Consider the following 27318-nt stretch of genomic DNA (forward strand, 5'->3'; position numbering starts at 1 on the left):
TCTAGTAATGCCTACTCTGAGTTGGTCTGCTGAAGCTAGAATAGACTTTCTTTACTGTTCACGAAATTGATGGGAACATGACCATGGTTTCTAGTTGTGACTGTCGCAGAGCTCTTTAAAAGAGGATGAATGCCTGAGAGAAGTTAAAACAAGCATTTGCAATGCAATAGGTCGCGCATTATAAAAGTGTGAGCAGTTGGTATTGCTAATAATAATGCAACACTAGCTATTTGCATTGTAAATGATAATGGCATTTATTTATGTGTTTGTTTTATAAAATAGATAAAAAAAGGCATTGTCATGAACAATGCCAATAGCTTAAACTTTTGCAAATGCGAGACCTATTGCATTGCAAATGCTTGGTTCAATACTGCAGGCTTTGTTTAAGTTTTAGTCACTACTCAAAATGAAATCCATTTTATCAGAGTTGACAGTGCTCCTTTATGTTTATTGCCATAAATGAAACACAATGTTCTAAGCAGATTGCTAAATAGCATCTCCAGCCCCGATCACAATGTCTCACTTCATGCTGGACAGTGGGCACCCTGTTTTCATGCAACGCCAAGACGGGGTGAACTAATGCACAGACTGAGGTCTGTCAGCCTCCGAGGCTCAAAGCATTCCTTGCAGCAGTCCGCTGTGTCAAGGTATTGCCATGTGTACAGCACACACTCTGCATCAGCAAGTGCTTTCAAAGTTGGGGGTGACTTCCCACAGTTTCCCCGAGGTGTTCGTGTTTGGTGACAGCGTATTTATGCTGACAGCCCCAAAAACGTTTGTGGTTGTGTGTGTGTGTTGTGTGGTTGTGTGTGGTTGGGTGTGTGTGTGTGTGTGGTTGGGTGTGTGTGTGGTTGGGTGTGTGTGTGTGTGTGTGTGTGTGGTTGTGTGTGTGTGGTTGTGGTGAATGTGGTTGGGTGTGTGGGTGGTTGTGTGTGTGTGGTGTGGTTGTGGTTGTGTTTGTGGTTGGTTGTGGGTGGTTGTCTGTGTGGTTGTGTGTGTGTGTGGTTGTGTGTGTGTGTGTGCGTGTGTGCGTGTGGGGCTTAAAAAAATGTGTTGTTGATAATAGCCCTTATCATCTTTGCGCACGATAAACGTCCGGTCTGGGGCTGTGCCCGTGCCGGGTCAGCGCTCCCTTTCTTGTGTTTGGTGTTTGAAGATCTGTAATGTCATAACAAGTCTGGGAGGGAGTGCCGGCTCCAAAGGGGCCGAAGAGAGACGGCCTGACCCCTCTTAACATCACCCAGAGAGGCGGACATTTTAAAACAAACAAGTGTCGGGATTAGGCCAGCAGCGGGCCGCAGAGGCGGTCCATGCCCACTCGGGGCAAGGGGAGGGCGGCACACACTTCAGGTGCTAGTTCGAGGGAAGTGCCGGCTTTGCTGTTATCTGTATGTTGGGGAAGACAAGGGGATTACCTAGAGTAGTGAGTGCAAAAGAGGATAAAAAACTGGAAACGGGACAGAAAGAAATACAATACAGAAAGAGTATAAGAAGTAAATTAAAGTAAGTAAACATATAAGACAAGAGAATGAAAACGGATAATGCTAAAGAGCCATAGCAAGGCAAAAGGAGAAAGAAAATGTGGCAAATTAAAAAGAAACATATAGAAAGAACCATAATGGATGCTGTAGAAAGGGAAATCAATAAATGTTAGGTCATTTGGACAAGAGAAAAATAATGAAAGTTAAAAATAAAATGGATAAAAACAAGAGAGCTTGATAGAAAGCGATCAGAAGGGGGATATGTAAAAGATATACCATCCCTCTTTAAAGGCAAAACCCAGCAAGAACAATATCCCAGACAGAGTCTCAGATAGAGATTGAGCGGGCGGTGGGAGGAAAGTAAGGGCTGAGAGAGCAGACAGAGATAGGCGAAGACTGCGCTACATGAAGTAAGCTCAGCCAAGGGCGGGGGAGGGCAGAAGAGGTAACGAACGACGACATGAAAGGGTGCCCGGAGAGAGTTGCTTAATTACCCAGGAAAACAAAGGAAAGGCAGATGGCCGCACGTGCCCTCGCCCTCAAGCTTGTAGCCAGCCAGCAAATGTCTGGGTAGCACTTTCGAGATCCCCTTTACTAAAAGTCGAGCAACAGCGCATGCGCTGTTCTAGGCTCGACCTAAAAAGGGCCAACGAGGAGCATCTGCCTCAAGAGAGAACTCCTGAAGTGATCGTGATTGAAGATTTGGTCTGTTGCGTACATGCCTCACCTGAATTCGCCCTTGATCAGATTCACAGTTTAAAGTAGTCCTGTACGGATGATTTTTGGGAATATTTTTTCCTCTGTTACTTAGGCTAATGGGTCTCAGCATTGTTTCTTGTCTAGGGTCAAGTAATCAAATTCTTAATTGAATATTGTTATAACTGGCGATAGATGAACAGATAATCGGTTTCGCCAAATCAGAAATATTTTCCCAAAAGGATTCAAATTCAACGCATGCTCATCTCATATGCAGAAGTGAGATTTCTTCACTTCCTTTAATATACAGTATTTTACCCAGGATGAGTATTCATCCTGCCTGTATTTTATGTATAGTAAAAAGAAAAGATGATGGATTGAATGCTGAACAAATCAACCATTTAGCCCCCGTCTCAGATCTGGGTTTAATCTATTGTTTTTTTGCTCACCACCCCAAACCAGGAAGGACCCAGCCATATACAAATTAGGATTGACCCTTCACCCTATGAGAACAGTCCAGCCCAAACTGCCAGGCCAGGTCCTCCCTCGACCGAATACAAGCATTCTGCGACCGGTTTCTGGGTATCAGCCCTCATCATCTACGCTAGCTTGAATCCAACAGCACAGTGAACACGGAACCCACGTCTGGGCATTCCATTCCCACCTAGGGTGACAAAACAAAAAGAACAGATGATGGACGGAATGCTGAACAAATCAAACATTCATCCCCAGACACAGATCTGAGTTTAACATATATACGTAAAGTGCACCGCACAATCAGTATTCACAAATGTTAGTCCAATCTCGTCCTATGTCATCCAAGGTAATTTTTATTTTTCTTAGAAATGGAACAGACCAGTAAGCGCATTTCGTTCACTTCATGTGAACTTCGTCAGGGCTGTAAAACATACAAATACGTATAGTATAAAACCACAGGGATACAACTTGAAATCACATGACAATTAAAAACAACATATACTCTATATATCTATATACATATATATATATATATATATTCTCTAAAAAAAAAACATAGGTTTCAGGGGCATTATAGTTGGCTGGATATTTCCTTCGTACAAAACCCTAGAAATTCCCCTGTTATAGTTAGTTCAGCTAACTATAACTCGCGCCCCCGCAATGCACTGCTGATGACGTCACATATTGCATCACTCATGACATGGTCAGTGACATCACTGATGACATCAATGATGACCTCTTAAATGACATCACTGATGACATTACTGATGACGTCATCCATGTGATAAATTAGTGCATCTTCTCACACCCTAATATGACCTTTGATACACCGACTCAAAATTTCAGACGGCCATTTTGAAAACCATAGATACTCCAATACCAATAACTACATACCCACTCATTGACTCTTAGGTCTACATACACCTCCACTCACTCACCTGTACAGTCACTCATACTTGCAGTCACTCCGTACAAGATTATCATATGCATTTATACACCTCTATAGACACTCACACACTGCCAATCATCCATGAAGGTACTGACACACCTAGTCAGTTGTGCAAATAATTAAACACAGTCCAATTTACTCACCTATAGAGTTAAACACACTCAAGTTCACTTACTGATAAAAATACTAACAAATTCTGACACTCTTATACAATTACTAATACAAGCACACACTCATCCATACAGGCACTCCCTCAATCACACACTCTCACATATAGATAGTTATATACTCTTACACACATATACACTGCGTTTCACATATGTAGTTACTGACACATGTACAACTGAGATGTACATTCAATCACTAACACACTCATACATACACTCACCCAACCATACAGTCCATCACAGTTGCACTCTTAAAACCATGCACCATAGAATCACCCACTCACACATCTATGCACAGTCTCACACACACCCTACCCACACAAACACTCAGGCACCCATACAGATACTCGGACAACCAATCCATAACCCATATAGACACTCATATAGCTAGTCACAAAACCATGCAGCCACTTATATACCAACACACAGACACATAAAGACATTCACACAGTTTAGTCACTAGTCTGCAGTAAGATGCATTTAATGACTCACTTAGAGTCAGTTACGCACCTAGAAAATCACCCATTCACACACTTATACACCCACTCATTCTTCCATAGGCCTTTCACTATAAATATAGAAAACATATTTAAACTTTTAAGAAAAACACACATTCACTGGATGATGTCATCGACCATGTCATGAGTGATGCAATATGTGACGTCTTCCGCAGTGCATTGGGGGGGTGCGAGTTATAGTTAGCTGAACTAACTATAACAGGGGAATTTCTAGGGTTTTGTACGAGGGAAATGTCCAGCTAACTATAACGCCCCTGAAACCTATGTTTTTTTTTTTAGTGAATTTCTAAGGTTTTTAAATGCCAATTCCTAACTATAACGCCCCTGAAACCTTTGGTTTTTTCAGTGAATTTCAAAGGTTTTGTAAATGACAATTTTGAATGTATTAATTGTTGTACTGATTTTTTTGATACTGATTTACTACATTTTTTAAACTATTTTTAGATATATTTTTTTTAATTACATTATACATTACAATACAAAATATACTTTCTCAGAATAAATTACTTTAGTTTAAATACTTGGCAAATAGGCAACAGACTTTTAAGTACAGTAGATAAAGTTGTTGCAATGGGCAACACAATTTCAAACACAAAGCAACATTGAGCTCAATGTGAATTTCTAGTTAAATGCAATCAGTTACTTCATGGATTACTTTTCTAACCACAGGCCTGGATCCTAGATTCAGTCCTTGGACATCTCCTGTAAACATTTGAGTAAAAGTGCTTTGGTTACAGTAGTGAATTTTAAGGAATATTATCATATTTTAAAAGATGACACTTAAAAATGTTTTTACATAGAATCACCAATGTTATCCTATGGCAGAAAATTCACTTAGCAGGAAAGTAGTGTTATCGTTACTTTTTCTTACTCAGTGGTGGATCCTGGATCCAGCACTGGCCAAACTCCTGTAAACAGTTGAAAGAATGTGATTAAGTCATACAGACGATTTTTTAGGAATATTTTTAGTTTGTGAAAATAGACACTTTTCTGGTGAAAACCACACAATGGATTCCTATGGAAGGAAATGAAAGTTACTGGTAAGTACGCTTAGAATTACTTTTCAGGGTCAGTGCTGGGCTAAAAGATGCAGCCCTGGGTTCTCTCCTGATAACAGGTGAGTAAATTGGAATTCGTAGTTCGGCTGATTTTAGAGGAATATTTGTACGTTTCAAAAATGGACACTTTGAAAATTTTCTGGTGAAAACCACACAATGGATTCCTATGGAAGGAAATACAAGTTACTGGTAAGTACGCTTAGAATTACTTTTCAGGGTCACTGCTGGGCTAAAAGATGTAGCACTGGGTTCTCTCCTGATTATAGGTGAGTAAATCGGAATTCGTAGTTCGGCTGATTTTAGAGGAATATTTGTACAATGGTGAAGGAAGGGGGAAGGGCCTGAGGTGACCTGTGCAAACACGCCCTGTGGAGCGTTTTAAGTTGGGGAATTAATTCCTCTTCAATCCTGAGGTCCCCTGGGGGCCAACTACCCCACCAGGGGACCTCCAGTATGCGCCAGGGAGCTGCGTTACAGAGAGGTGTTCAGAGGCCACACCCCTTTTTACAACACTCTGCAACGCAACTCCGTGGCGCTTAGTGGAGGTACCTGGTGGGCTAGTTGGTCCCCAGGGACCCTCAGGATTGAAGAGGAATTAATTGCCCAACTTAAAATGCGCCACAGGGCGTGCTTGCACAGATCTCACCTCAGGCCCCGCCCCCTACGTTCACCACTGTGCAAACGCACCTTGTGGCGCGTTTTAAGTTGGGAGATTAAGTCCCCTTGAATCCCGAGGTCCCCTGGCGGCCAACTAGCGCACCAGGTACCTCCAGTAAGCGTCAGGGAGCTGCGTTGCAGAGAGGTGTAAAAAGGGGCGTGGCCTCATTACACCTCTCTGCAACGCAGCCCCCTGGCACATACTGGAGGTTCCTGGTGGACTAGTTGGCCCCCAGGGGCCCCCAGTATTGAAGGGGAATTCGTTCCCCCTCTGCAAACGTGCCAGGGGGCGCGTTTGCAGAGTGATGAAAGGAGTGGGCGAGGCCTCCTCCGCGATCCTGTTTTAAAAAAAATATTTCTTTTTATTATTTTTTTTGGCCCTGGGGACCCTATCCCCCAGGGCCTGCCCCCAATTTGTATTATTTATAAAAAAAAAAAATCGGGAAGGGGGCCGTGTGGCCCCCCTCCCGAGGCCTTAATTTGCCCCGGGGACCCCACCCCCGGGGCATGGCCCTTTTCAAAAAAAATGTTTTTTTTATGGAGGGGGGCTGCGTAGCCCCCCTCCTGTGGCCACTATGGCCCCGATCCCCCGGGGCCTGGCCTCCGTTGGGGGCCGTGGGGGGTTCCCCAATCCCCCACGGCCCTGCCGGCTCCCCGCGGGAGCCGGCATTGCTTTTCCACATGGGGAGCAGCTAACATGCTGCTCCCCATGTGGAGAAGCAATAGTCTTTGGAAGAGAGAGCAGGTTTCCTGCTCTCTCTTCCAAATACCAAAGCAGTTTGCTATGGCATGATTGTAGCCGCGAGGCTCCCACCCTGCCATAGCAAACAGCAGTGTTCCGGGGGTGGGCACCCCGGGACACTGCAGGAGCCGGCCCTGGGGGTTGGCGGTCCCCAAGGCCCTCTTTGGCTCCAGGAGGGGGGCCGCGCTGCCCCCCTCCCACTGAATTTAAAGCCCCGGAGGGTGGTGGTCCCTGGAGCTTGGGGGTCTGTGACGGACCCCCAATTTTACATAATTAGTGCCCCGAGGAGGTGGTGGTCCCCGGGGCGTGTGGGGGGGGGGGGCTCGAGCCCCCCCCCCCGCATACAATAAATTAAAGCCCCGGGGGGTTGCGGTCCCTGGGGCTGCGGGGGGGCCATGAGCCCCCCCCCCGCATACAATAAATTAAAGCCCCGGGGGGTGGCGGTCCCCGGGGCTGGGGGGGCCCCTCGGAGCCCCCCATTATAATAAAGAAATTGCCCCCAGGACTTAACCCCCCCCCGGGGGCCAAATCAAAACGAATCGTGATAGTCCGCGCTTCGTTTTTTGTTTTTTTCATTAGCGGGATGCGCATCCCACGATTTTTTGGGGAGGGATTTTTTGTTTTTTTTGTTTGTTTTTTTTGTTGGTCCTTGTGGGACCCCCTGAGGAGGCCTAGGGGGTCAGGGTGTTTCTACCCTGCCTCCTTCTTGCGTTTTGCACCTTTTTTTTGTGCTTTCTTGTTCCTCGGTTCTACCGAGGCACAAGATGGCTGCCAACACTTGCTGATTCAGAGTGTTGGCAGCCAATTAGCATTCAGCGCGCGATCGGGAGGGTGCGCGCTTGGTTCGGGGAGGGTGCGCTTACGGTGCGGGTAGGGTCCGCGGATCCTCCCAGGCCATAGATATTTATGTACTTTTAACTCTAATTTTCTCAGGAACTACTGAACGGATTTACACCATTTAAGCAAAAGGCACGGGTCTGAACTGAGGACTACCTCTCTGCCAAATTTGGTGTAATTCCGTTAAGCAGTTCAGGCTGTAGCTGCGACAACAGATCCTATGGGAAATTGCATGGGGAAAACGCGTTTTGGGACCCCCCTTTTGTCTCGGCCCCGCTTGACGAATCGCCACAAAACTTTCAGGGTAGGAGCGGAGCAGAGCTGGGCAAAAGTTTGGAAAAATTTGCGAAGATTCGTCAATCGGCGCCAACGTTATTCCAAATAGAATGTTGCGGATTTCCTATGGAAAATAGGTCCTAACTATAACTATCTACTGGCGACCGCCAGTAGATTATATATATATATATATATATATATATATATATATATGCATTAAAAAAACGAAGAGGATTGTGTGAAAGAATAAAAAACCCGACAAACAAATACATTAACATGAAGGTTATCTGAAAAAGACTTTCTATTGGCGCCAAGCAACATGTATTAGTTAAACATATTTGAGGAACAAAGCCTGGTAGGGTTTAGATGTCCACGAAGAGAAGATGCATTATTGCATTGTAACCGTATTAAAGAGGTCCTGATTCGCCTATTTTTCCATCTTAAAAAAAAAAGTGGCAACAATATAATCAACACCATAAGTGATAATTAAGAAAACTGGAGAAACATCATGCAAAAGAGTAAGGGCAAGAACATACCTTGAATTTTGAGCTTCAAGATATAGGGTTATCAGTATGATATTCAAATATGTATAATAGAATTCATTAAATCCTCATATTTAAGGGCGAGCATGTGTCATCATCGTTGTTGCATGAAGAGTAAATGAGACCACTATAAATAATTATTTTTAATTTTAAAACTTCATTAAAACATTTGTACATAATAGTGCTTAATGATTATAATATCTAATCATTTCTAAATAAGGTTGGTTCCCACTAATAAGAGCTTGTTGAAAGGTTTATTTCAAAGAGCATTTGCTTGGACACCTCTTTAAATAAAAGCACTGTGCTAAATAACACCTCTGACTAAGCTTCTATTAAATATATGAAATTTGTCAATAGATTTGTGGCGGGATATCAGCTAGGACGTTGTTAAGTGTAACCCTGATCTTCACCCTACACTTACCCATTAAGAAAGCCTTGCGTATGATTTATGATAAAATTATGCAAAGAACACAAACACAAGAGAATAAGTGTTGCTACCATACAAAATTAAAGGTATAACTTGAAATGGGAATGAACGGCGGTACGTAAAACCGAGTGGCCATGTGTCAAGTATTACAGTGAATCTATCAGAATTTTCAAATAGAAACATTCATATTACATATAGATACGTGAACCCTCGTGAGTGAGAATATTCGGTATTGCACCAGTAGGACAATACAGTTTATCCGGTTGATAGAGCCATGCACCTTTCATCCAAGTTTACGAAAATGGGGTATGGTTCAGAGCCCACATCACCTCCATTGAATTAGGCGGTGGAATAACTTCTGTATTACAGCCGCAGGACAGTGTGGTCCACACAAACATTAAATCCCTGCATCTAGATTTAAAATGGCACTGGCATGAGAATTAGACCGTACAGGCAGGTCTTACCTTGATACGTTCTCTTTTCACACTGCCTGTCAAGCTAGTCTGCATGTATATGTGTACGTGCTGTTGCGTTCACATGATACATGTAGAATATCTTAAAGGGATGGTATTAAAAACAGAAATAGACCGGTTATGTGTGTAGATCGGTTAAAGTAAGGCGTACGTACAATTTATGATAAAATCGTGCAAAGTGCACAGAAATACAAAAATGTGTGTTACCACCATACTGAATTGAACATTCAACTGGAAATGGGGATGAACAGTGTAATGTAAAACCGTAGAGCCATATGTCCAGCATCCAAATATTACAATGAGACTATCCTATTATTCAGTTAAAAACTTTCAAATAACAAAAAGATACCTGAACCTTTTATGAGTGAGAAGATTAGGTATTTAGCCAATAAGACACTACAATTCATCCAGACGGTAGAGCCCTGCACCTTGCGTCTAAGTTTACAAAAAAGTTAGGGTACGATTCAAAATCTGAGTTATGGCCGCAAGACAATGTGGTGTATACGAACATAAATACCCAGCACCTTGCATCTAAATGTAAAAAGGTGCTGGCATATAGTTTAGACCTTGCAGGAAGGTCTTACATTAATATGTGCCGTTTTCAAACTCACGAGCCGGCTTCCCTCAGTGAGTCCACTTCCTGTTAGGCTAGACTTCGTGTATACGTAGACGTACTGCCATATTCAAGTGATAAACGTAGAATTTTTGTTAAAGATGATATTATTAAAAAACAGCAATGGACCTGTTATGTGTAGATCGGCATAAGGCTTGTCAATTCATTTGGAAAATAAAAGCAAGATGCTACTAGAGAAAGAAATACCTGGGTGGTTGCTGGCGTCGGGCGAAGGTTGGATGAAGTTTCCTCTAGGTGCAGAGTCGAGTGAAGAGGTTGGTTGCCAGACTTGGTAGCTGTAAGTGAAGCAGAAAGTTACTTCAATGTCTAGTGGTCCCACAAAACACTGTAGCTATCTGTAACTTCATGGAAGGCAGAACTACAGTTTCCACAAAGCACTAGACCATCTGAAATTGGGTGATCCCTCAGAGGCCCCGATAGCCAGCGTTTCTTCGGATCTTGAGTGTGGTTCTAACTGCAGTTTGCGGGGGACTAGTTCCAATAGTCTAGGAGTCTGAGGGTGCTTAAGGCTACCACATGAGTCCCTCTGTCTGGGGTACTCAGTCAGGCTGTTCCGGGAGTATTAGTCAAAAGAAATAGAGGACCCAACCTTACTTAAGCGAGGAATAATTTGTTCCTTCACCTGGGAAAATCTTAACGTTTTTGGTAAAACCCTTCCCAACCATGGTTACGTCTTGGTGGCATGCTTCATCATAGGGTCCTTCCCTATCCGCTACGAAATGGTGCGTGCCGCGACCAAACATATTACACTGGAGCACTGATTAACAGACTATGACGGGCAGATGTTCCTGCGGGGAAGGAGTGAAGTTAAGAGCAAGTGCGTTTAAAATTACCTGACTAGTGGGTAAAAGTGCTTTATTCCGACCCCCAGTCTGTAAGGTTAAAAACAGGGATGAATAGGGTCATTAGGAATGATGTTCCCACACCCTACCAGTCGCAGGGGTGTGGAATTTTCCAAATAATCTACTTGTCCAAGTGACGAAATGCAACTGAGATCTACATATCCTGGAAAATCCACTTGTCCCACATCAAACATAAGGGCTCCGGCTAACAGAGAAACATTGATATATTTTTGTTTTATTAAAATCAGTAAACCATTTAAATGCTGTGCAATAATAATGCTTAAGAAAAACATGACAAGCAATATTATCCCTTTTATCCAAACATATAGAAATACAACAATAAATTATCTTGCATGGCAGGATGCTGTAAGACTCATATTAGCAATACTTTAACAGTTATGATTGATATGGCCTTTTATGTCCGCACACATGCTTTGTGCCTCCTGTTGTAAGCCAGGGATCAATAGCTCTGTTAGGGTCATAATCCTCCAAGTTGGGTCCTGCTACCCTAAGAAGCATTAGGTCTTGGAGAACATCTTGATTTAACCGTGTTTTTAGTGGGTTCTTAATGATATTCATAGCAGAATACACACGTTCAGCTTCTGCCGTAGATACACTGAATGTGAACATCATCTCCACAAGCTTTAATATATTAGTCAACGAGGAAGGTTTTGTTACTAGCAGGGTAGAATATGCAGGCAATACAGGAATACCTTTGGTCTGAAAGCTTTTCATATGTGTTTTAAGTCCACAAAACTCCTCCACAATTGCCAACCTCTCGTCAGTGGTGAAAAGTACCTTAAAATGTTGTACAATTACCTCAATATCAGAGAGCCCATATGTATAGAGTTCCTCTCTACTTTCTGGCTGCAGTGTATAATCAAATGCCTGAAAACCTTGAACCGGCATGCAATTAAAAATGTCAAACCTCTTATCAATGTACTTAACCACACTGTCAATGAGCTCACTGTCACTTTGGATTGTTACTGCTGGTGGGCAGTGTCCTGATAACTTTATTTCCCAGTCATCAGTAGAAATGTGCCAAACTTCTTTTCCTCAGGGTGGTACAGTTTTCTAAACTGCTGCCTATAGTCACCTAACTTACTCTTTAGGCCTACTAGGGTCAATGCACACCTCTCTACAGCAGGTGGAACATGCAATAAAAGCAGTTCATTAGACTGAAAGAATTCTAAAAGCTGAGACACTGGCTTCAGAACATCTCTCAGACTGTAAAGGTTTTTTTATAAATGTAAAACTAGTAACAACTGAGAGGTACTTTTTTACCTTAGCAGCAGAATCATCACTACCAGCTGCAACCTGTCCCAAGTGTAGAACCACTGTCTGCAGGTTTTGTTGCATGGCTGCCAAATCCCTGGTTTTGCTGAATACCCATCTAACCTGTTTAATATCAGTGAAATGTGCAAAGTTTTCATCAATTATTCTTGAAATTTCTTTGGCATCTCTTCGCCTCTTAGGACTATACCAGTAAAATTTGAAAATCCATTTCAAAGTTTGCTCAAACTGACAAATAGAGGGATGGGATTTTACAGCATCTAGAATTCCAAGCTGAAGCTTGGGGCTACACAGTGGAACGGCAGAAGAAAAGGAATGTCTTTCTTTAGGAGTGCTGCAACCCCTCCCTTAGATCCCATCATAACTGCAGCACCATCGAAATTGACAGCTATTAGTGATGGGCCTGGATGTTCTGTAGACCTCATATCTACTACATCCAAAGATAACCTTTTGATTCCTTTAACTATACCGTCCAGAACTCCTTGAGCATGTGCATGTTCAAGTGGAACAAGATCTGCAAATAGAGTGTAGGGTTTCCCCCCATTGACTACTCTGACAAGCACAGTTTCCTGTTCAGTGATGGCACTATCTGTGCTTCCGTCCGCAATAATGCAGATGAAGCGAGAATTTGATGTCCTGTCAAAGTATATACGCCTCACATCTAATGAACTCTGAGGCTTTTTTGTGGTTTGAATAATTTTCTCCTATTTACATACCTGCTTTCTTCATAGCTCTAAATAGGATGTCCATGTCTGAGAGTGGCTTACCTTGTTTTGCAACTCGGTAAGCATTGTTAAACAAGATGGTCAGTTTCTTTCTTTCTGTCTCCTTCAGTTTTTGCAGTGCTTGCATAATGAGGGGCTGCTCTGTAAGGACACTGGAATGTGAGGTACCTGCTATAGGAGTCTACGACTGCAAGGTGGTTTCTTTCATTTCCTGGCGGTGCCATGAAACACATGTCATATGTGCCTTACTAGTTTCCTGAGCTCTGATTGGTTCAATGCACAACTGGTCACATCCACTTAAGAATGCATTTCTACCTGAACCCGAATAGCTGACTGCTATAGTAGGATATTTTTGGCAAATAGTGAAGTAAATGTTTGGTCCTTCTCCCTCCGGACTTTCCTTCAGGGCTAGCCATGGCCAGGATTCCACCCAGTGTGACAAACTCGTTTTCTTTTTTCAGCATCATACTTTTTGTTCTTAGTTGTGTTAAGATTCTGTTCAGTGGTGCAAGACCCAACCTCAGTTGTTTTGCTTTGGTTTCCTTCTTCAGGGTTTTCTTTATCACTACTTTTTTTTAATCCAAAGTTGAATAGACTTTTTTGGGACATATTTGCCTATCAATCACAAAACGGTTGAGGCAGACATAGGTATTCGTTAAACATGTATTCACAGAGTCAAAGTAAATATAAATTCAAAAGTCCACAAACAGATCCAAGATGTAATTCGGTTTTCATTATTTATTTTTCTTTCTTGTATTTTCCATATGACATTATCATATGGAAAATACAAGAAAGAAAAATAAATAATGAAAACCGAATTACATCTTGGATCTGTTTGTGGACTTTTGAATTTATATTTACTTTGACTCTGTGAATACATGTTTAACGAATACCTATGTCTGCCTCAACCGTTATGTGATTAATGGTGTGACCTTAGTTGAATACCTTTTGGTGTTCTCGACGGGTCAATTTTTCCTCCTAAAAGCAGAGGGGGTACCTTGGTTTGAGAGCACTATAGGATCCTTTTCCAAAGAAATTGGTAATATGTGGGTGTGCATGTAATTTCTAGCCTACTGCTGCTTAGGTGCATGTGAGTAAAGACATATTTGCCTATCAACAGGACAAAGTGATCAAGTCTGAGACTATAATGAATTCATTTTTAAGCTCACTGTCCAGAAATGTTGAGCTATTTATGGCAACATAAGAGCTTGCACTAAATCTTGAATGATGGTTTCCTCCTACACTTTTCCAAACTCTTTGAGAACCAAGGTTTGAGGCTGTCTGCTGCAATGAATCGTCCTCTATGCTGCTACTATGGTTCGTAACGATTCTGTTTCATTGTGAAAACACTGAAGACGGGTGCTACACTGGCTGCACTCTAGACCTAGAAGCCAAGAAAAGATTTACACTAAGTAAGAACAAGGCCTAGGGGGTCAGGGTGTTTCTACCCTGCCTCCTTCTCGCATTTTGCGCCTTTTTTTTGTGGTGCTTTCTTGTGGCTGCTAACACTTCCTGATTCAGAGTGTTGGCAGCCAATTAACATTCAGCGTGCAATCGGGAGGGTGCGCGCTTGTTTCGGGGAGGGTGCGCTTACGGTGCGGGTAGGGTCCGCGGATCCTCCCCGGCCATAGATATTTATGTACTTTTAACTCTAATTTTCTCAGGAACTACTGAACGGATTTACACCATTTGAGCAAAAGGCACGAGTCTGAACTGAGGACTACCTCTCTGCCAAATTTGGTGTAATTCCGTTCAGCAGTTCGGGCTGTAACTGCGACAACAGATCCTATGGGAAATTGCATGGGGAAAACGTGTTTTGGGACCTCCCTTTTTTTTCGGCCCCCGCTTGACGAATCACCACAAAACTTTCAGGGTAGGAGCGGAGTGGAGCTGGCCAAAAGTTTTAAAAAATTTGCGAAGATTCGTCAATCGGCGCCAACGTTATTCCAAATAGAATGTTGCGGATTTCCTATGGAAAATAGATCCTAACTATCTACTGGCGACCGCCAGTATATTAAGTATGTATGTATGTGTGTATATGTATGTATGTATATATATTAGCATTAAAAAAACGAAGAGGATTGTGTGGAAGAATAAAAAACCCGACAAACAAATACATTAACATGAAGGTTATCTGAAAAAAACGTTCTATTGGCGCCAAGCAACATGTATTAGTTAAACATATTTGAGGGTCAAAGCCTGGTAGGGTTTAGATGTCCACGAAGAGAAGATGCATTATTGCATTGTAACCGTATTAAAGAGGTCCTGATTCGCCTATTTTTCTAGCTTAAAAAAAAAAGTGGCTACCAGATAATCAACACCATAAGTGATAATTAAGAAAACTGGAGAAACATCATGCAAAAGAGTAAGGGTAAGAACAAACCTTGAATTTTGACCTTCAAGATATAGGGTTATCGGTATGATACTCAAATATCTATAATAGAATTCATTAAATCCTCATATTTAAGGGCGAGCATGTGTCATCATCGTTGTTGCAAGAAGAGGAAATGAGACCACTATAAATATTTTTAATTTTAAAACTTCATTAAAACGTTATTTGTACATAATAGTGCTTAATGATTATAATGTCTAATCATTTCTAAATAATGATAAGGTAAGAACAAGGATTTGAGCTTTGGAAAAGTACAAGTTTAGATAAAGGTGATTCAAATCTACCAACCACCCATGTTACCATTGAAGAAAAAAAAGATAAACATTAGAAATAACATGTAATTGACAGCTTAAGAAAGATTATGGATTGCTAAAAGATGGGAGGCCCTTGGGTTACTATCCGTGGGGGATTTCTTAGATGCTCCACCTAGTACGAGATTCTCCAACCTTCAGCTTAAATTTAGTATCCCGACTTCCGATCTTTTTAAATATATTCAAATAAACTCCATTCTCTCCGCGAAGTTTTCACAAATTTCAATGAAGACTGTTTCTATTCTTGAATCTATTCGCGGAGGGAAAAAACCTAGTATAAGTATATTATATCGGTTGTTGATGGAACAATGTCAAGATGACATGGAAAGAACAGAATCATGCTGGGCATCTAAATTGAATAATCCAAATGTGGATTTGGATAAGATTCTCTCCCTTGCTGACAAGATCTTTTTAACAGCAACTCTTAAAGCACAATTCTATAAGACCGTATACAACCTATATTTCACACCGGCAAAACTGTTCTCATGGGGGAAACGAACAGACGATAAATGTCCTCGGTGTGGGATGGGCACGGCACATCTAATACATATGTTTTCTGAATGCAGTAAACTGACTTTGTTTAAAACTAAAATATCAGACTTTTGGGAAGAAGTTTTCGGCCACAAGGTCCAAATGTCTCCTACTTTATTTTTGTTAGGGTATGACAATACTCTGAGTCATAGTAAGGAGGAAGAGCTATGTTTGTTTTTGGGCATGGCAGTATATAGAATAATATTGGCTACCAGATGGAAGGACATAGATCCTCCTAATTTCCAAGTTTGGATAACTCGCTTTTTGGGAATAGCAAACCAAGAAATGGCAATTTATGAAGTCAAAGGCAAAAAGGCTAGACAACGTGGTGCTTAAATCTGGATGCCAATCACCTCCTGGAAAGACAGGTTTTAGTTTAGATTTTTTTGTTTTTTTGTTCTTCTGATTTTTCTGTTATTGTTCAGATTAATTGAAATGTACTATTTATTTGTGAGTTATCTAAGCCTCAGATTATTATTTTCTGTACTCTATTCTAAAAAATATGTAAATTTTGTTTTGTATATATTGCACGCAATGAAGTTGCCTAATAAAATTTTCAAAAAAAGAAATAACATGTAATTGACAGCTTAAGAAAGATTATGGATAATAAAGGAAAGAATGAACCGAAAGGTAAAAGTAAGGAAATAAGGGGCAAAAAGAAAGGAAACAAAAATTTATATAAAGAATGAAGGAATGTAATTAAGAAAGAAAATAAAGGAAAGACAAAAGGGAAGAAAAACAGGAAATGCAGAAAAGAAAGAAGGAAAAATGAAGGAGGTAAAACGGAAAGAAAGAAAATGGAAGGGAAGAGTGTATAAGAACCAAATTACACCCCATATATATATATTTTTTTTTAACTGCTGCAAATTAAGCACCATAAAATGTGTTTTTCCCCCTGGGCAAAGTTTAAGAAAGAACCATTGTTGAAAGAGAGTCCACAGGAATGCCATGAAATAGCAGTAGTCTACTTCAAACGGAATTTACAACAGCGTTGGAAAAAGGTAGGAACTGATATAACTGAAATATGCCATGGGCTCACTTCAAATGTGTCCTACGATCAGCTGGTATTCTATACGCAGCATGCAATAGTGCTTCCATTCTTATGAATTGGGTTCCCGGTTTTATGGTATTTATTTTTGGGACATTTCCGTCTGTATATATCCATATTTATTTTTTGTCAACTTTATCTGTATTTATCCATATTTATTATGAGTTTTGTGAAAAAAACAAAGCTGAAACTGGTATATTTCCGCATTTCTTAAACCAATAAATATGCAGTCACGCTTTAATGCCTGCCAGGTTTCAGTGATATGAACACATGCAGAAGATAAATCAATGCACTTATGTGAAAATATGCACATTTCAGTATCCGCCTTGCGCATATCTACTGCTGTTTAAGCCTCTTTGCTAAAATTCCTTTTAACCCCCTGACCTATCAATCCACATAGTTATTGGCTTGGCAATAATGAAAAAGTCAGTGTATTTAGAATCCCTCAAAAAGCACCCAATTTCCGTTTTTATTCACATTTAAAAATAAATACAGATAAGAAAATAAACGGTTTTCGGTCTGTTATTATCTGTAAAAATCAGTAAAAACTTAAAGTAGGGAGCCTTAATTATGAAGAAAATGTTAGTTTTGGTGAAATAAAATATTTGCCTAAGATCACACAATTTAAGCATGGAAGCAATTTTTTTAATTTATCAAGCCAGGTTCTCTTTCACAAAGCCTATCTAAATAGTTCCGGACCGTCAAGAATTCTGCAACATCACAAATAGCAGATAATTACTGTAAATAAACTCAGCACTCAAACAGGATGTTGCACAATGTCACAACTAATTGCAACCAGTACTCACTTAACTCACTGCTTAAAAAAAAAAATCATCATCACTAAAAATGAACATCTGTCGCCAACAGCCACACCTATCTAGAATACTGGACTATCCCAGAGCATGCAGACATATCACAAATAACGGACAGTCATCACAAACCTAAGATTCAAGTAAGACTGTAGAGATACAATGACCAAAAGAATCCTGCACTATGATTAAATAATATAACGTGAACGTGCATTTGCAGCTATTTGAGCCAAACTGAAGTGCATTGCACAGCTATCCATAGATGCCCGAACCCACCCCCCCCCCCTGTTTCACTCAAGCACAGTCAAGAGTGATCTAGTTGTGTTCATTGGCAGAACTCTGCATATCTATTTGTATAAACTAGCATATACCAAATGAACACACCACCAGAATTGAACTCCTGCCAAGTGAAATCAGCATTTTCTCTTCTTCTTTAATGGTAGTACCTTTCATATCATCCTCACCACCTCCCAATTTCACTTGTTTCCAATATTCTAGCCCGAGTTTATTTTAAGACTTGACTACGCTTGCATATGACCTTGAGAGTGAGACTGTCACGGAGAGCGTATTTCTAATAAAAGATTAATAGCGCACACACGACCTGAAAATATTGGAGCGCTTTAGATGAGCGCCAGTTACATTACTACAAGGACACGTTTATTTATCTCTCACTGCAGCACTATTGGCAACTGCACGAGAAATATCAAATGATATGTGAATCTATGCAGAGCCTGCAGAGGGGATATTATTCTGGCAGACGCCGATACAATATTAAGGCGATCATTGTAGTCTTCAGAATGAAAACCAAGGTTTCTGCTAGACTCTAGGTACATCAGGTGCCTCCCTGAGACCCGCCTTAGGCATTCTCTGCTGGTTGGAACGTGGCGCGGCTGAAGTTGCAAGATTAAAGTAAAACCATGTGTGGCTCACTGTGACAGTTGCTCCTTACACTTAGTTAGGCAGCGCCCTTCCGTACCAAATAAGCACACACCTGCAGTTAACTTTATTATGCCAATGTAGATAAACTACAGCGACTACGCTGAGGCACCGCTGCAGCTTAAAAAAAAATGCGCACAACGGGCTAAATTAAGCCCGAAATATAGGCACTGGCCAATTGAGCATTTTCTCACACAAATGGGATAGATATCGCCCATTTGTGAGAGAAATTGCCAAATCTGTGTCAGACATCTGGTATGAAAGGGAATTTTAATCCACTCTGCATACCAATAGAAACGTGCGCAGTCGGCAATAGCAGCGATGAGAGCCCGCACTTTCTGCAGCCACAGTGACGCCGCATTAGAGACGGTCCGTCATCAGGCAGACAAGTTCTATTACAATATTTCAGTGCAATTTGTATGCACGCTGGGCAAAATAACACTAGCAGTGGTAGCGGGCGCTGTGGCAGTGCTTAATTTGACCTCAGCGGTCCCGAAGTTCGACTGCTTGCCGAGACTGAGTGACGATTCACTCCCCAGCCAATCACTGGCTAGAGCCCAGTGAAGTCATGGGCTGCTAGCCAATCAGAGGCCTCCAAAGGCTCTTGGCAAGCTTGTATGATTGGCTGTGAGCTCCAGAGTGCCCAGAGCCTATTTTCTTTACGTGATTTAATGTCTACATGTCCGTCGGACAAAACTGAGATTAAATCTTCTTGCCCACGAATAAAAACAACATTGTTTGGGCATCGGGCGATATGATTCCCCCACCCCTGCAGTCGACATGTTTCTAGCCTACAGCTTTCGCCTATTCTTCAGGACTTAGTACAGTAATTTTCACAAAACGAGTTCCACTCCTTTAGTTGTTTTCTAATTTCAGCTTGCAATGAAAACAAACAGCAAAGTGCCACAATCGCACGTGCACGCTCAGATGTACAATTATTTCATACAACCTGGTCTTTGCATTGTTAATTTCTGAAGGAAAAAGGGTAAAAAAAAACAATTCTTATCTGTTCCCATGTCAGCTCTGCCATACCAGGAAGGGCTGAAATATTCCGCCGTTCAACCATGAGTGCCCCTCCTAGGTAAAGGAAATAACAATCCTTTAGTGACTTGTTGCACACTAGTTTGCGGTTGCCCGTGACACTTGTTGTGAGGAAAGGTGGTTACTACATTTAAAAGAAACACACATGAGATGTCAGTTGCACTCCTATTTCGTTATATAGAGTGAATCCCTAGTCAAGGGCTGTAGAAAAATGGTATCTGTTAGCATTACCCAAAACACACACATACACACAGAGAAGTCACGTACATATTGTCAATGAAGGGCGCTCTTCATGGTTTCACCGGCGGGGAGTTCAGCTTCTAGTTTTACACTGTGGCGGGAAAATGGTTTAAAGTTATTGGTATTACTAAGGAATACGATCGCTTGCTTGAGATCAGCGAGTCGTTGTGTTTAGGGGCTTGTTAAGCACTCACCTTGTCTCAGCCGCACTCCTCCACATTACCTAATGGTTTGCCGCCGCTCGGGTCCCGCTGCAGAAGTTGATTAAAAAGACCCGTGTACACGTGCTGCCATGGGCTGTGTGAAAAAAGTTACGGCTATGGTCAAATTGTTAACATTCAAAAACGTATCAAATTTTGGTTAACGGCATTGTCGTTGCTTGTTGCTGATTATGCCTCAAAAAGGGGGGTTGGGGCATTGTTTGTGAGGAAAAAAACAGCAGGTTGTTTACCAACCTAGTTTTTGAGCAAAAAGGTTCTCAACTCTTACAAAGATTGTTTGTGTGTTTATAAACACGTATTCTTGTCGGTGTGCCAATAAAAATGACTTTTTACAGAAGGTCATGTATTTACAAGGAGTCAAAAGAGATGTTGTTTACAGGCAGTCATGTACCTAAAAGATTTGTCTGTTTCTTGTTTGCGGTGGGGAGCACCTCAGAAAAAACTTTATCACTGAGGTAATGTGTCACGTACGAAAACGTGTATCTGTTCTGGATATTGCAGTCAACTTTGTGGAGGCTCCTTAAGGCCTCATCTTCAATAGGGTGGGAAACACCCAATGTTTGTGGGTGAAGCAGTGCCGTTTACAGACCACAACCACATACATTGGAAAATCTGGTCTCGTAAATTATGCTCTTAGTCAGGTGTTTCCAGTGGTAGACTCTTTGTGGTATGGTGTTTATCTAATGAAGCTATTCCATGGTATATTGTCGTTCAGACCCTCCATATGTGTCCTCAATCTAAAAACCCAACATTGTTCTTTTTCGTAGAGCTTGGTTTCTACCGAATCATGATGTTCCATTGATTCCAGTACAACCCATTTGAAATCTTGGACTGTATGTTTCATTTCTATAAAAATGTGCGGACATCTTAGTAGTTGACCTCTCGCAACGTATATTACTCCTATGTTCACAGATTCTGGTCTTGACCTTTCTTATGGTCATCCCAATATACTTAAGGCCACAAGGGCACGTAATCATATAGACAACCCTCTCTGTATTACAATTTGTGAATTTCCTAACCTGCCATGTGATCTTATCGTTGAGTGTGATAATTTTTGTAGGTTCTGTTAAATGGCAAACGCTACAGTTCCCACAGGGATAGTGGCCTGTTATAGGGGCCATGGTCCTCTGTGAGTTTATTCTTGGGATTTGATGTTTCTGTGGACATGTGTGAACCAGAATGTCTTTTAAACTTTTGGCTCTCTTATGTGAGAACATAGGGCGTGGTATTGTCAAAGCACCACTGTTGAGTATTCGCCAATGCTTGTTAATGATCTTAGAAACAGCATTTGCTGCTATATTGTAGGTTATTATACAAATAGGCCTTTCCTCCTTCTCTTTTCTGCTTTGAGGCTCAAGGAGGGATCTCGGTTATTGTTCCTGGCCTTCTTATTGGCTGTTGACACTTCTCCTAGGGTATTTTCGCATGAACAGTTTTTCAGCGTGGCGGTCTGCCTGCTCTTTGTAGTCTCGTAATTCTGAACAGTTCCTCCTTACTCTTAGGAACTGCCCAAAGGGAAGGTTCTCCCTTAGATGGCAGGGGTGAAAACTGTTGTAGAGTAAAAGGCAATTCTTCTCTGTAGCTTTCTTTTGTGTTGTGCCCATCTACTATGATATTCAGGTCCAAGAAGACCAGTTCTTTCTTACTCAGGGTGCATGTGAACTTGAGGAACTCGTCTTGTGTGTTGAGCCAGAGTAGGAAATCTTGTGATTTGTGTTCCTCGCCCTCCCAGACCACTCGTACATTGTCAATATACCTTTTCCATAGTTTTATATTGTTCCTAAAGGGGGTGCTGGTATTGTGTGTCCTGTTTGAAGAAGAATGGACCTACCAAACACCCAGTAATATGGTCTTGGAATGCTGCAAGTGGGCCCTCACCAAGAATGTCTTCCTGTTTGGAGATACGTTATACCTCCAACAGCACGGGACCAGCATGGGCAGCACTTTTGCACCAAGTGTAGCCTGCCTCTACGTCCATCACCTGGAAACTCACAAAATAATAGCACCCAACAACCCCTTTAGCCCCTGTGGCTGTTTAGTGATTATGCGCATCACAAATAGCAGGTCACGAAGTATGAATATCTACAGATGTGGAGCGAATTACCCTTTCCATCTTACTTTGCATATATGTAGAAGTTACTTTTTTCTTCCTCCTATAGCAAAAAGTTGAAGGTTCTGGATTCGTTGGAAGGAATCATTAAAGCCTGCCCTTGGGAGGACCCCACCAATGATAAACTGCAGGAGAACCTGGAGAAGGTTAGAGGAAAGTTTAAGCAGGTGTGTATTGTACATTTCAAACTCTGTTTCTGGAACCACAGTGTCTAATATGATACAAGCTCCCGCAAGTTATTTGTTTGAATCTTCTTTACTTGACACATGTATGTCTCTTTGTAGTTTGTATTGCACAGTCATGGATACTTGTGTTGATAACTCTGGGGCGATATTCGGTGTCGAACTAGTTAATCTACGTAAGTAGCACTATAGAGAGGTGTGAACCTCTTTACTAATGGCTGTATTAGAAGGACCTCTGTGCCATAACTTTCCTTGTCATCATGATTTTACACACTAAACCAAAGAACTGAATACTCAGGGCTCGAAAAATTCACTTGACCGCTCGCATTTGCGAGTCAGATTAATTCAGGACGAGCTATTTTTAGATCCTACTCGCCCTTACTGGCGAGTAGGAATACAAACTGACACTTGACCTCTGCCTCTGAAAACAGGGGAAATGTGACAAGATAGCAAGATTTAAAGGCATCTTTATTGCTCACAAACTAAATGAGCAATAAAAATGCTTTTAAATCTCGTTAACTTGTCACATTTGCTCAGCTTTCAGATTAGAGGTAAAGTGCATTTCCGTTGGGTCGACGAGATTTTGTAGGTTACTAGACCTGCAGGTCTAGTGCATTTTTTATGATTTTTCGAGCCCTGATACTGTAGGCACGGAGCTGAAGAAGTCTTGCCTCCATGGGGTTTTGTCTTCATTTTTTGCACCTGCACCGTTTTAGTCTGGTTTCATTGTTCCTTGTGTTATGGTGACCTCTGGGACGGTTCAGTTTTCCAGGTAAGGAAGTGCACTGTTCATTAGTGCTTTGTATGTGACCTCTTTCGTATGTGTAGTAGCCACTTACTGAAGAGAATACCATATGCCAGACCCCTTCAGCTCAACTCCATAAACCCTTCCACTGCTTCAATGTATGTTTACTACTGAAATTCGTTTCCTCCTCCCCTCCCCCCGCCTTTACCTAAAACACACACAGCAACATTCCATGCATCCGCGCTTTCTCACAGCATCCACACTCCACTTTTTGCAGCTTGCCCACTCGGGCCATGCATACAGACACATCACGTTACTATATCGTCCCCTTTCCTGACGCACAGGGCAGACCAGACAAGCCCACGTTACTGCATCATCCTGTTTGCTTAAGCACAGGAAAATCCTCAAACTAATGCAACAATGAAAAAAAATTACAGGACAAACTCTCTCAACACCTTCTCCGTTCTTCCATAATTCACACACACCTGCCCACAAGGACAATACACTCAATCCCTCTCTCCTGCGCACACACAAGTGCAGCCCAGCACTCCACGATGCCCAACAGCCACCTGTCACATGAGCTAGCCAAGCTAACATGAAGAAGTGCCAGACAGAGGAAAGCATCTAAATCTGAACATCTCGCCAAACCTCTGGAAGCTGCACAAACATCAGACAGAAGGCGCCCTGCACACAGTGATGACATCCTCTAGTCCTTGCAGACTGAAACGTCTGTCAACACTACATTCAAATACCAGTACAGTCCAGTTCTACCGCCCCAATACAAGTTCACTTCCATATACCAAGACCACGCAAAAAGAAGTCGGGATCAGAAAGCCCCCACAAAACACAACTCTCATCCCACACTTACATTCCTACTGAAGCCACATCAGATCCTCCCGTCCAAACGCAATATGCAGTCACAAAAAGACGATCATCATTGTACTCTGCCGCCTGTACCATTAGGCCTATCCCACAGTATATATAGGTAAAACAACACCTCACACGGATGGACTCTGCCTCCAGTACAAGCATCTGTTGAAATGTCCCATTCTTACACAGTTACGACTGGTCCCATAGCACACTCAAGCGGAACATGTGGCTTCCGGTCACAAAGCATTGGCTACTTCACCTCCCCAGGTTTCCTCTCATAGTACTATTCTTCCGCACTTTTGTTCACCACAGTATACTCCCCTCACAACATGTGCGCAGGCTCAGGCGAGACCTAAAAAAGGACACCGAGGTCGCTAAGTCCATGGGAGCTTTACAATCACCTTCAGGTAGAGGCTCCTTTTGTCGCTCCTATTATAGGGCAGGCTCCAAGAGTATATCAACAGGAAATCCCTCCTCTTCTTACAAGGGCAACAGTCAATCACCCTCCTCAAGAGCATATTTCAGAGGTGGATTTAGAGGAAACAACGGAAAGGGAGAGGGAGAGGTAGAGTCAACTCAACACGCACTTCCCCCGCAAATACCAAACAGTGACTTTTTAGCGCTACCCCCAGACCATTCTACTCCTGTCGGGGGACGTCTTACTCAATTTCTCCTAGTCTGGAATACCATCACATAAGACAAATGTGCATTACAAATGATCCAATCTGGTTCTTGCCTGGAGCTTACCAACAACCCTCCAAACATTCCACCAAGAGCACACAAACTGTATCCAGAACACCTTCACCTGGTAAAACAAGAGGTTCTATCTCTTATGGAGAATAGAGCCAGTCCCATTAAAATATCAAGGGACAGGCATCTATTCCCTTTACTCCCAAGAAGGACGGATCACACAGGCCTATTTTGGACCTCGGAGACTTAAACCTCTATATTCATTCCGACCACTTCCATATGGTCCCTCTCCAACAAGTACTTCGCAGCTATAACATGTCCACTCTGGCATTAAAGGACGCATACTTCCACATCCCCATCCATCCCGGTCATCGCAAATATCTGAGGTTTGTGGTAGCAGGTCATCACTACCAGTTCAAGGTGCTACCTTTCGGAGTCGCCACTGCTCCCAGAGTTTTTACCAAATGTCTGGCAGTAGTAGCAGCTCATCTCGGGAGACAAAAAATGCATGTCTTCCCGTATCTGGACGACTGGCTCATCAAAGCCAACTCCCACCAAAGGTGTCTCCTGCACACACAGACTACGCTACAACTGTTAAACAGTCTGGGCTTCACAGTCAATCTGGCGAAATTACATCTGCAGCCTTCCACGTCGCAGTCATTCTTGGCGGCAAATGTAGATGCTCAAAAAGCTCTAGCATTTCCAACTGCGACCAGAATACACAATATTCAAGACCTAGTCTCCCAATTCCAAGCCAACCAAGCGCTTCCTGCAAGAGTGTTCATGCAATTGATAGGAAATTATGGCGTCATCCATCACAATAGTCCCATTTGCAAGACTCCAGATGTGACCCCTTCTAGAATGTTTAGCTTGTCAATGGAATCAGTCACAGAGTCAACCGAAAGATCTTGTGTTGGTGGCTGGCCGCACCCATCACTCTCTGCAATGGTGGAATCCACAGAACTTGTCCAAGAGGCGGACATTTATTGACCTGATTCCACAGACGATCCTAACAGCAGACGCATCGCTAACAGGTTGGGGAGCACATCTCCAGACTCTAACCGTTCAAGGACTGTTGAGTCGCTAACAGAAGCAGCTGCATATTAATCACCTAGAATTGCTTTCAATTTTCCTAGCACAGAAAGCTTTTCAGACCCACCTCAGGAGGAAAGCTGTCTTGATTCGTACAGACAGCATGACAGCAATGTACGATTTACAAAAACAGGGTTGGACACACTCTCTGTCACGTATTGCACAGACTATTTGGAGGTGGGCCATTCCTCAAAAGATCTATCTCATGTCAGAACACCTAACAGGAGAAAGCGATCAAATAGCAGACCTGCTCAGCAGACTAAAGCAACAGATCCACGAGTGGGAACTTCATCCTCAAGTTCTACTTCTGTTCTTCCAAATATGGGGGTTTCCGGAAATAGATATGTTTGCGACTCACCTCAACGCAAAATGTCCAAGCTTAGCTGCCAGGTATCCACAATTCATAGGCAATGCCCTATGGATGAACTGGTCGGGGAGGTTTACTTGCGCTTTTCCGCCTCTCCCACTCCTTTCGTTAGTGGTTCGGAGGTTCAGGCAAGCACCCCTGACTCTGTTACTGCTTGCTCCTACTTGGGCTTGGCAGCCATGGTTCACAACCCTGCTAGAACTGTCGGTAGTACCACGTCAAAAGCTACTCCTCACGCCCAGTCTCCTCATTCAGTACCATGGAGACATACGGCATCCAAATCCGAAGGAGCTCAATTTTGCGGTCTAGCTCTTCAAAACAAAGTTTGGTTATCTAAACCTCCCACCAGACTGTATGAACATCATTAAAGAAGCTAGAAGACCTACCTCTAGGGCTTGCTATGCAGACAAATGGAAGCGATTTGTAATATACTACAAAAACAACCACATTAACCCACTTGATGCTTCAGTACAAAACATCATATGTTACTCCATTTACAACGCTGAAATTTAGCATACACATCTATACGGTTACATCTAGCTGCTATTGCTGCATATCTGCAGACGGACAGCATCTTTCTCTTTCAGAGTCCCCGTGATTATAGCATTCATGGAAGGACTAAAAAGAGTGATTCCACCAAGTATCTCGCCAGCACCAACGTGGAATCTAAATATTGTCCTTACCAGGTTAATCGGTCCACCATTTGAACCTTTGCACAAATGTGAACTGCAATTTGTCACATAGAAAGTTGCTTTCCTGGTAGCCATTACATCACTGAGGAGAGCTGGTGAGCTACAGGCATTTCAATAAAAACATTTTTTTTTTCTCTTGCACAATGACAAAGTGGTTCTTAGAGCCAACCCAAAATTTCTATCTAAAGTAGTTTCTGCCTTTCATTTGAACCATTCTGTAGCATTGCCCGTATTCCAGATTTAGTGG

General features: G+C 42.2%; 1 protein-coding gene across 4 annotated transcripts in view; it reads left to right on the forward strand.

Annotated features, from left to right (window-relative positions):
- LTO1 (LTO1 maturation factor of ABCE1) overlaps positions 1–27318 on the forward strand; it is a 202814-nt gene that overhangs the window by 20925 nt on the left and 154571 nt on the right. Inside the window, exon 4 of one of the 4 annotated variants that reach the window (XM_085643573.1) lies at positions 22483–22600. The exons of the other annotated variants lie outside the window; for them this stretch is intronic. Coding sequence (XP_085499699.1) covers positions 22483–22600 — 118 coding nt within the window. The remainder of the gene's footprint in view (positions 1–22482; positions 22601–27318) is intronic. 4 annotated transcript variants of the gene reach the window in all.

The sequence above is a fragment of the Triturus cristatus genome, chromosome 3_1 (genome assembly GCF_964204655.1).
Source record: "Triturus cristatus chromosome 3_1, aTriCri1.1, whole genome shotgun sequence".
NCBI classification, from domain to species: Eukaryota; Metazoa; Chordata; class Amphibia; order Caudata; family Salamandridae; genus Triturus; species Triturus cristatus.